We start from the raw sequence: 11,977 nt of genomic DNA, 5'->3' as shown, positions 1-11,977 counted from the left end.
TTCCAAACTGTTTGGACTAACTAACCAGCAAGCACAAGATTGTAAAACGGAGGCTTTTTTCAACTCCAGGATTTCGTCTTTAACTTAACTTTAACTTACAATTTTTTAAACACAACAAGTTTTAAAAATCTAATGAATCATTTATGGTGGGGGAGAGTCATGTATTTTCCATCAGTCACCCCAGAGAGGCTTGAGGATGTTGTAACTTCATGGAACGCAAAAAAAAAAAAAAAAAGTAAGTCACGAAGTCACACCGCGGCCACTTCCATCCTCTGATACATAAAGAAGAGTGCCGAGTCTCTACCCAGCGCGTATTACAGCCACTTTTTTCAAACGGGGTAGTTCATCTTTCTAACATAGACGAGCTTTGGTGGCACTTCATCTGTGACGCGGCCTCCGGCTGACTGACTGTCAAGAAAAAAGACTCGCATCTCTCTTCCTGGATGAAATGTCTCCGTTGCAGAAAGGTAACTCATGAAAAACAACTAACATACGGGAACGACTAAAATAAGTAGTTTGTAGTTTTTATTTATACTAGCTAAGACCAGCCACTGTATGTTCCCGGTTTACGCATAAAGCAAGTAGGGAGCCGTGCCTCCTACTGTTTTGATTTCTACACAGCTAGCTAACATAGCACAGTGTGAGCTAATAGAAACAGTTACCCACAACTAGCCAACATTTTCGCGTTCTGCAGGGCTGTCATTAAATACGAGTGTATGTCGTCAGAAAGCGTTAAACGATAAAGCAGGAACGTGATAAGCGAAAAGACAGACAGGCAGGTAATATGAAAGGCCTGAACAGCGATGTTGGGCAGATGAAAATGTGGGCAACTCTAACCTGTGGGCTTCGGACCGCATCTCCAAAACAAGAAAAGCAACACCAGTAAAAACAAAACACAGTTACTGCTTTCAGCAGGAGCGTTTCTAGGATTTGAGGACATTTGGGGCTTAGCTCGGACCTCTGTAGCGGGTCTGGGGGTGTCCTACCCCAAGAAACCTTTTTGATGAACAAGCTACATTTTGAGGCTTTTTATGCACTTTGGCATTTTATTTGGGGGCTGTTCTGTGTGTGTGTGTGTGTGTGTGTGTGTGTGTGTGGGGGTAATTTGACCCTCCCTGAGACTACAATTATTTTGCCCTCCCTCCACCACAAAGTACTTAGTATTTTTTTTTTAAACTTATCCTTCATTGTTTGAAAGTTAAAAGTTAATAGTTGAGGATGAAATCATGGAGTTGATAAAAGCCTCAGTTTTTCTCTCTTGTCATGCATGCTGGTTAGTTTGTGTAAATGTTTTTTTTTTTTGGGGGGGGGGGGGGGGGGTGATTTTGATGAAAAATCACTGCTTGGTGATAGCTCAGATTAAGTTATGTTTTTTTGTCTGACGGAAGTGTTTGTTGATGTGAACAAGGAAATTTGAACATCCACTGATAATTTCTGTTTTTACAGTTCTGGTTGTGGTTTGGAAAAAGTTTTCTTTAAAAAGCTGTGGTAGAATAAATACAAAAACAACTATTTAACTTTGTATGCCCCTCCACTAAGCCAAACTAAAAAAACACAAGTTTTTCCCCAGTTTTTGCACCAACCCCTCCTGCCTCAGTAATAATAAACAGTCCCTTACCCTTAAAACATTCTTTTATAATCAACAAATTAAATATATATTGTGATGTTAAAAATTAATTTATGTTAATAGATAATATTGACTAGAAACAGAATCCTTTACAACTGTTATCATTAAAATGAAGAGAATTGTGTAGTTCTGTATTTCAGTAGAAAACGATATTGCAATATTGGTCGATATTTAGAGCCTTGGTTCTTTGGTTAACAGTTCCGGAGGGTTTGTTCCTCTTTATTAGAATGAGAAGTGACTCAGCTGTTCCATCTCAGTGTAATGTCATATTAAATTTTGCTCTAGGCTGTGTTATCCTGTTTTCTCCCCACATATCTTTCCCTGTGTGTGTTTTCCTCAGGCTGATGAATCCCTGAAACCAATATCCAACAGGGATGGTGCACCTGAACCAGTCTGAATTACTTGACACTGCTCACAGACTGGGAGGCAGGAGATGAGACACTGCAGCCCTCAACCACATCATGAGTATCCAGAGTCTGGGAGGAGCTATAGGGGATTCCCTGGGCTCTAGCCTGACGGTGCGTGTGAGTGGAGCAGGTGGTGGGTGGAGTGCTCTCTCCCTGAAGCCTGTTTCCTCCGGGCGGATTGCCTCACTGTTCCAAACCATGGTTCCAACTGGTTATACCAAGCTGCAGGAGGAGCGGTTAGCCATGGTGGACCTCGGAGCTAAACCTGAGGCCAGCTTGCTCCAGAATGGCTACAGACAGGAGTCATCACACATAGAAGGCCGACGGCTCCTGGACCGGGCGTCTCGGTCCTCTGTGACTTTATCTGACTGTGGAGATGGAGGCTACTCTGAAACAGAGCCCATGCTGGCTGAGAGGAGGCTGTCTGGGGAGGAGGCAGATGAGGAGGAAGAGGAGGATGAGGAGGAAGGGCTGGGATCAGCTGTGCAGAATATGCCCAAAGAGTCGCCGCTGGCCATGGCGTTGCAGATTTTGCTCCCCTTCCTGTTAGCTGGATTTGGAACTGTATCAGCTGGAATGGTGCTGGATATTGTTCAGGTAAGTTGAGCTACAATGTAACTGTTATTCAGACAACAGCCAGTAGAGCTCAGAGCTCCAGACGTGTTAAAGGCTAATTCCAGTTTATGACATCAAAGGGTCTTATGTTTAAAGTTGGGGCCATTGTCTCTATGAGTTATGATAATGTTGTAGTCAGCAAAGCAATTGCAGAGATGTAGGAACATGACGTTCTCCCAAGAACAAAGCCTGAAGGAGCAAAAAACCATAATCAGACAGAAAATCGGACAGGAGCCAATAGTTTATCCAGATTATCTAAAGCGCTTTATTAAGAGGTAAAATGGAACACATTGTAACAATCCTTAATCCCTCAGGAAAGTTGTCTACACAACTGCGTTAATTACAGTCGGTCAAAGTTGAAGCCGGAAGTCAGTCTGTATTTTGAATCCAACATTATCTACACTTGTCTGTACTACAGGGTCTGTACAGGGTTCCCCACACATTAATTTTTTTTGGCTGCCCACCATGATTAAAATGTCTGCCGCCACAATTAGATTTTCAGTTTTTGGAGCTGGACTGTTCATTAGGAGCGCTGCTGGAATACATAAACCGCTGGGTTATTTATAGCAGCACACTGTCTGAGCTCAGAGCACACTCAGGACAGAGAGGGAGCAGTAGAACATCAGGCGCAGTGAAACGTAACCATTCATTGTGATGGGTCTAAAACTGCCATGCAGCCGCCCGCCACTAGCGGGGGCTACAGAGCTGTCAGACAGCAGTCCCTTTCCTCACGGTAATGCTCAAGTAGACTAGAGTTTTAAAACAGCACTGTGGGAAATTGAAAGATGTCCTCCTTCAAAACTAGCATGGTTTGGCAGTATTTATTGAATGGCACAGTGCCTCACAGTTTGGCAGAAATTAAGTATTTTAGATCCTGTGTTATTTGTTTAATTTTATGTGACTTTTTGTTGGTTAATGTGTCAGGTAGGGCCGTAACGGTACATGTATTTGTGTCGAACCGTTGGGTACGCGTCTTTCGGTTCGGCACGACCCTGTACCGAATTATTGGGCGCAGGATATTATTTTATTTTATGTTGTTTTATTTTAATTCCGTTTTTGCGAGCCGAACCATTTAAAATATTCCCTGACGGACATAATTGAGTGATGGACCGAGTCCGACCGTAAATCTCTGCTTTCACTTTGTGCAGCGCTTTCTCGCATTTTGACAATATGGCAAGTGAGCCTGACGAACCTGAAGACCCACCCGCAAACCTTAAGTCCTCTGTTTGGGAACACTTTGGTTTCAGGGTAAAATACGAAGATGGAAATAAACAAGTTGACAAGACAAAAGCAGTGTGCCGACACTGCAGAACAGCGGTCGGGTATGTACTCGGAAACACGTCACCACCCGAGTTTGAACGGCACGACTAGAAAAAGCAATCTGGTGCAAACTACGATATCGTCGTCGTTTAAAAAGAAAGAGCGTTTCCCTGACCATCGCGCTTAAGAAATAACCAACGCCATTGTAACTGAGTAAAATTGTTTAAGCTGCACTTCAGATATAAGCACGTTTTGTTTACTGCACTTTAACAAAGTGGGAAAGCTAAGTAAGTTTCTAGTAAAACTGGATCTGAGCAGGCTTTAAAGCTGACCAGCTGCACTATACTTTTTATTTTAACTGAGTAAAACTGTTAAAGCAGAAATGTATATTTATATTTTTCATTCAAAAAATGTGTTAAAAAAACAGCAGGATTTTATTTTTCACTTTTATATTTCTATTTTCATTCAAACAATGTGAAAAAGCAGGATTTTATATATATTGGTTTCATTCAAAAGTTGTGTAAAAAGAGTTAAAGGACAACTTCGGTATTTTTCAACCTGGGCTCTATTTCCCCATGTGTATGTGTACGTATGATTCATGGGTACCACTTGTTCTAAAATTGGTTCAGTATTGAGCCGCGAAATGAGCCAAAACGGTAATGGGGGCAAATGTGTCCCGTATAAAAGTGCTTTTTTTCGCCACTGACCGGTTCAGATTGCCAGTGCTATCTCTGTAAATAGCATATGGTAGCGGCCATGGGGCAGTGGTGAGTGTGAATGAGTGGAGTCAGCTGTCAGTCAGTATTGGAGCAGAAAGGCGGAAGGTGTCCCCGCTCGGTATTGTAAATGAATATGTGTGTGTGAAGTGTGTGTTTTTTCACCACTGACCGGTTCAAATCGCCAGTGCTATCTCTGTAAATAGCATGCTAACTTAGCCTTTCCCTTACCTCTGGGCTGTGTGATGTCACGAGCTTTGCTCCACTGTGTCTGTAGCTCTCTCTACTTGTGGGACAGCTGTTTTCTTGAGGAAGAGGTGTTTCGGGATTGGATGTCCTCTCTTCTTCGGCTGGCAGTAGTCATCTTGGGAGAAGTGAGCACTGCAGACCTGATGGTCTGCAAGGTGCAGTGTCTGGAGAGGAGCGTTAGCATCCATTTGTAGCACAACTAGCCACAACTTCAGCATCTCGCCGTCCGACAAAGGCAGTCTATGAAAGCTGTACGGGTTGTTGCGCGACAGCCTGTTCGGGAAAAAGGCCCGTTTGTTTGAGCACTCCAAAAACTCGGGTAACACTCCAGAGGGTAGCACGTAGAAGACTCCGTCCTCTGACTCTTCTAGCGTAACACACACTTCACACACACATACTCATTTACAATACCAAACGGGGACCACTTCCGCCTTTCCCGATCCAACACTGACTGACAGCTGACTCCACTCATTCACACTCACCACTGCCCCAGGGCCGCTACCATATGCTATTTACAGAGATAACACTGGCGTTCTGAACCGGTCAGTGGTGAAAAAAAGCACTTTTATATGGGACGCATTTGCCCCCATTACAGTTTTAGCTCGTTTCGCGGCTCAATACTGAACCAATTTTAGAATGAGTGGTACCCATGAATCACACGCACACATACACATGGGGAAATAGAGCCCAGGTTGAAAAATACTGAAGTTGTCCTTTAACTGCTGTGGTGGTATGTTTTAATAAGGTTACCAATAAATAAAAGATATTTAATAGTTGTCTATTTTTTTCATTACTGTACCGAAAAAAACGAACTGTGACTTGTGTACCAAGGTACGTACCGAACCGAGATTTTTGTGTACCGTTACACCCCTAGTGTCAGGTTTATGTTTAAATTGAACGGTGCATAGCGCTTCACAATTCAGCAGCAATTTATCTTTTTTGAGATTTTCTATTATTTGTCAACTTTTTCTCAGATAATGTGCAGGGTTTACATTCAAACAGCATGGTCCAAAACGCCTCTCATTTCAGCTGAAATTGAATTAGAATTTAGATGTTGTTTTATTTACTTTAAAGTGAATTGCTATCATTTTTGTCGGATAATCTGCAAGGTTCAATGTGCCCCACATTTCAGAGGCAGTTTATTTATTTTAGACGTTATTTCAGTGGTTTCCCTTTGACTGAGTTGCCCTAATGTTCACGTTCATACAGCACGGTGCAAAGTGTCTTGTACTTCAGCGGTATTTAGACATGACATGGTTGTTGAAGATTGTGATTAAAGCCTTCAAAGGGCTCTTAATGCACACAATTTCTTTTTTTTTTTTTGCCAGGAACATCCCTAATGTTTACATGTTTTTATGTATAAAAAATATATGTTTTTCTCATACTGTGTGCCTGAAACCTGTATTCACCCTCTGAAACAATCCGTTTTAGCGCCTGTCTCTTTAAGCCCACCCTTCCATAAAAGTATAGTTTGATCAGAGTCAGGTCTTCTTTATCTGCACTCTGGGTGTTTCTGCACTGTCACTGTAGCTGGGGAATGACTGTAACTACACTCTAGAGGCAGTTTCCACCTTTGTAGTATAGTTGTGACATCACAACTTCACAGAAGTCCTTCTGGCTTGTTTAAGGCACAGTTTCTGAATAGGGACTCCTCCGTTGCCTGAGCATTTTGATACTTTCACACTATTGATGTAGCACCTATACCTACTTTATTTTTATAAAGAAAGTGGAAATCTGACTTTTTACAATATGGGACCTTTAAAGCCCCAGGAGGCCAGCTCACCCCCACTATATTATCATTAGTGATAGGAATAATGGCCAAAGCTACAAAAGTAAGACAGGTGTAAAATGGAATTATTCTTTAAGGGGGGACTTAACCCATTTTTAAAATTTGTACATGTTATTCCTATGGTCTAAGACAGTCGAAAAATAATAGTAAACATGAACAGCTCCCTCCCAAATCCAAACACTGGAGCGCTATAACTCAAATTTGTGTTATAGGGTACAAAATCTGCAGCTGCTCCACAGACAGTCAGTGGTAAAAGATGTTGTGGATGACACTGAGAGCAGCCAGGGGAACATTCTGAGTAGGCCTTTATGGGAACACGGCTGAGAACAAAAAGAAAACAAACATTATTTGGGTTCATAAAATCAGGCTCCCATTCATTGTGTATGGAACAGCTCCAGACTTTATACCTAATGACATCACAAGTGTGACACTTCCTTCTCTGGTTTCCGGCTTTGAGGGAGAGCAGCTCATGTTCACTAATAATAGTGATTGAACTTTCCTAGGCCATGGAAATAACATGTTAGAATTCTTCCTTTTGGCGGTGTCCCCCTTTAAAATACAGGTGGCCACATGCTATTGGCTATTGACAAAGTAACACTGTCTGTTTTTAATTTGCTGTGTGGTGTGTTCTTGTAAACAAACAAAAGTTCTGTTAACATTCAGTGTTTCTTATGTAAAGGCTTTGTGTGCATGCTTGAGGTCAGACGGACATGAATGCATTTTCCTCCTTGTTATACATTTTAACATGCGTTGTTTACACACTTGTAGTCCTCTTCTTTACTGCCTTTGCCGTCACATTGCTGTGTTTGTTTGTGCGGTACCACCACCAACCATCAGTCAGCAGAATAATTTGGAAACTTGGATCATGAATGTGTATTACGCCACCTGCAAGTCCCACCTTAACAGTGTTTCTTTTATTGGAGGACATTAAGGGTTAAAACAGTTAGGCAGATTTAGCGTAGCAGTGGTATACCTGCATGTAAATCTGAGGTTATCATACAGTGTACAATTGCTTATCTATGCCACTGCGGAGGGGCGACTGGAATCTAAGCTGCCCAACTCCTTTTCTCCTCCACTGCTTTTCACACTTTAATACATACTTCCATTTGAAAAGAAAGTTAAGTTACAGTTATAATAAAGTGTTAGGCCTACTTCAACCAAAATAACCTTCTGTTTTAATTTCTGTAAGGGTCATTTTAACTGATATTAATAATGGTAACTGTGTAATACTGTGATACTGTGAAATAGGGGTGGGAATCATCAGAGGCCCCATGTTTTGATATTATCGTGATACAATATCATTGCGATTTTTAAATGTGTTGCGATATGCTGCTGAGTATTGCTATTAGATATATTGATATATTGTAATTTATTACCTTTTTTCAACTGTATATTGTGTCCCCAAAGGAAAACTTTGTTAACATCTGTTTTATCTGGTAAGATACAGTTTTCAATATTCAGCTCATCTCACTTCTGTCATTTGTATTGCAGTAGAATGTTTCGAGTAGACTAAAAAGGCAATTGATTATATTATTCTATTAGGCTACCAAAAGTGAAATTTTTAATTGTAAGTTTGGTAATTTCTATGTGAAACTGTGATATTTTCTGAGACCGTTATGGTACTGTGAAAATCTCATACCATTACAGCCCTAGTAAGATGTGTCCACAGTGGTTGCTGCATGTGAAACCCACCCAGAAACTAGGGATATCCCGATCTGATATTTGATTCGGTATCGGCCGCCGATATTACCAAAAAATGTGCATCGGATCGGACTGCATGGAAAAATGCCGATCCAAGAACTCCGATCCAGTTTTGCATGGAGTCCGATCCAGGTTTTCCGGTCAGCCCAGCACTCCGCGAGTCAAGCAGTCCATTCCAGTGATCCGCTCCAGCACTTACTATCAATCCACCAGGCCAGCATGCAGACGCAGACACACACGAAGGGTAGCGGTCAAGTTAGTTAACTGACTATTTGTTCTCTGCTCTGGTTTTTTGAGAGTGATATTTTTATTTGGTTTACACTCTTACTGTTTAAGTTAAGAGCACTGATGGCATTGTTTTAGGCACAATTAGTGAAATTGGAGCCATGGATGGAGTATTGCTTGTTTAAACAGTTTTTGTCCCCTCTGTCGGCCCCAGGAAACAGCAGCACCAGGCTGGCACAGACACTACAAAAATAACTGAAAAGGAAAGGCTGCATTGTTTGTTAAATGTCAACAATGTGTTGTGGTGTTAATCTTTTTTTATTTATTAGGGGGCCAAAGCACAAGTGTGTGGAGTCTTGCTGCTATTTTAATTTCAATGTTAGACATTTTAAAGATTTCTTGTTTTGATTTATTTTCTATTTATCAAGGGGCCAAAGCAGCCAAAGCAAAACAGCTATATTTTTTATTTAGTGTTAATGTTCAAGTTTAAAGTTTATTTATTTAACCCTATTAACAATAAATGGGTAAGTTTCTCATACCAACTGTTGTGGATCATTCCTGATTAAGTAGTTGTTCTTGTTAGAGTAATATCGCTTGATCAGATCTTTTCTAACATGACTGACAACAAAATAAGTGAATATGTATAATATGCGCTTGGATCGGATCGGTATCGGTATCGGCCAAAACTCAAGGCTGTAGTATTGTTATCGGATCGGAAGAGAAAAAGCTGGATCAGGACATCCCTACCAGAAACTCAGTATTTTTTTTTTTTTTTGCTTCAGTCAGCTGACAACATGTTAACAGTAAGCTGTGTCTGTATCTGTGTTGTAAACATTTGAACCTTGATTGAATTTCTGCCAGGATTCTTGACAAGAGAGACAAACTACTGTGTTGACTCTATTAGATTTAGTCCGCAGGCTCATTGGTGCTAGGGCTGCACAATTCTGGAAAACATGAGAATCACAATTTTTTGGCTTATAATTGAGATCACGATTCTCTCACGATTTTTTTCAACATAAAGATTTATTGTGCTTATTTCCTGATACAAAAGGAAAAGTAACAAAAATTATAAATAAATAATAAAAAAAAATAAAAAATAAAAATAAAAATATCATTAAATAACAAAACCTATGATTGTGCCTAATACACGAGACACAAGGCACATAAACTCTGGTCAGCAGAGAGGGAACACTCCTGTTTTTAGCTTAAATGCAACAGCTGAAGCCTGACACTGACCGTAAAAACAATAAACTTTAGTCTCTTGTCTTCTCTTACAGCTTTTGAACAATTTTAACAATAATATCAATGCTGAACAACTTTTTTCTGAGGTAGGTATTCGAGGCCTGGAATTAAATCATTTTTAGGGCAAGGCCACTTTGGCCTTTAATAAATGCAAATTTATTGGGGCATTATGGCCAAAATGTGGGGCACCAAGGCCAAAACCAATGGCGCAATAACAATATGTGCTAATTACATTGAATGAAGACAAAACAATGTATGTGTTGAAAAACAGTACTGAGTTTATTAAAACTGTAAACTGAAAATTTGACTTTTCCACAAAATGCTGTGTGATAAATGTTATTAAAATTAAATTAAAATGTGAACAATTCATAATATTCATTGTTATTTTTATGATAAAATAAAGTCTAAATGGACTAAGACTCAACACCATGCATTTGACAGGAGTATTCACCTAACATAGCCTACATATCTTTAATTATTTATATGTCTGTATATTTTTACATAAATCCCCAATATTTTATTTGCCTTTAAAAAAACTCCTCTTCCTTCATTTAATTTGACAGAGTTTATTGTATTGTATTGTATTATATGTATTAATTCTCTACAGGATCTTGTATGTTCTTTAATGTGTGTTCAATTTATAAGAAAAAAACAAAACGTTTTGGTGAACCCTGCAGCAAAGTGAACCCTCTTCCTCAGAGAGGATCTTTGCCTCCCAGTTTGTTCCTGGCGGCAGAGCAGAGTGAACCATCTTTCTTCTCAGAGGATCTTTGTCCCATGAGAGCAGGCAGTGTAAACAACTTTCGCTGGCGATTTGACAGTCACTAGAAGCACATTATGACCCTTTGTAAAAGTTTCTGTGTGGTACCTGTGTTGTACATGAGCTAACGTTAGCGGCTAAGGACCAAGAGGCTGTCCGGTATGTGTGTATGTGCGTGTGTGTGTCTGTCTGAGGAGTGTCAGTACATTAACTTGTAAGGGGTCCTCCTCATGTTGTCGGCTCTCTCCTGCTCTCGCTGCTTTCCAAACTGCCAGCCGGCTGTCGCTCTGCATCACGTGGTATGATGCTGCATCGTTGGGAGCGCTTCTTTTCATGCAGATGATGTCCCAACTCCCGGCACGGGCGGGGCCGGCAGAATTGCCGTCATTGAAAAATTATCGCGTATGCATATGAATCGAGATCACGATTTTATTACGATTAATCGCGCAGCCCTATAAGACAGTTGTTTGTTGATGAATGTTGTGAGTTGTAATGGAGCCAAATTATGTACTGTTACCTTTGTTAAATGTTGCTGTTGTCCCTGATTTTATATGAGAAGAGGAAAAGATTGCTAGACGCTAGGCTAATTTATACAATGTAAAATGCCATAGACTTGTGCTAATGATGTTAGCATGTTGTATTGGTGGGGGGAAATGTGCCCAGATAAAGGCAAGTGATTGTCTGTCAGTTGTGCGATTTATAGTGAAGCCAATTTGCATAGTTGTGTTTGAAATTCTCTATTAAGCCATATTTAATGTGTGTTTTGAATCAACTATATAAATAAAGTTTGATTTGAACTAAACTTTACAGCACTTAATACAGTCCTCCACCGCCGACTAGTGTTTTGGAGGTGTAACTGCAGAATGACACAGACACCACCGCAGAAGTAAAAATAACGTGCAGATTTTTTTTTCTTCCCATGACTAATCAATTAGTTGAAGATTATGTGTGACTTTAGTCAACCAAGATTTTCTTTGGTTGACTACAGCCCTAAATGATGCTTGTTACTGTGACTAATAATGACATCAGTAGGCTGAATGGAGATGATGTGTTGAATAAAATCATTTGGCTAATAAATAGGGCTGGGCGGTATGACCTAAAATTCATATCACGGTATAAATCGAATCCCTTCATGGTAACAGTATATATCGCGGTATAAATTTAAGTGTAAAAGTTATAATAGAAGTGTTTCTGAATGGGTTTTGTAGTCCCTTAGCAAAGCTAAATTGATAAAAAAAAAAAAACAACAACAACAAAAGCAAAGATATAACATATTTTTTAGAGCATTTATTGTGCAGAATGCAGATCTCAAAACTCAAAATTAAAACCCAGTACTCTATGGTGCAAAATGTCCCCTGGGATCTATATCAAAAGGTAATTTCCTTC

The 11,977-nt window shown here is 40.1% G+C and overlaps 1 protein-coding gene across 2 annotated transcripts in view; it reads left to right on the top strand.

Moving 5' to 3' along the window:
- Positions 1–319: 319 nt before the first annotated feature.
- The window catches only part of slc41a2b (solute carrier family 41 member 2b), a 158,798-nt gene continuing 147,140 nt past the window's right edge, over positions 320–11,977 (top strand). For both annotated transcript variants that reach the window (XM_078165362.1, XM_033609814.2), the window contains exons 1-2: positions 320–467; positions 1,968–2,631. In XM_078165362.1, coding sequence (XP_078021488.1) covers positions 2,089–2,631 — 543 coding nt within the window. In that variant the 5' untranslated portion in view covers positions 320–467; positions 1,968–2,088. The remainder of the gene's footprint in view (positions 468–1,967; positions 2,632–11,977) is intronic.

This window comes from Epinephelus lanceolatus, chromosome 23, assembly GCF_041903045.1.
Source record: "Epinephelus lanceolatus isolate andai-2023 chromosome 23, ASM4190304v1, whole genome shotgun sequence".
Taxonomy (NCBI): Eukaryota; Metazoa; Chordata; class Actinopteri; order Perciformes; family Serranidae; genus Epinephelus; species Epinephelus lanceolatus.
Note: the sequence above shows the minus strand (reverse complement) of the source record. Positions and strands in the feature narration are given on the sequence as shown.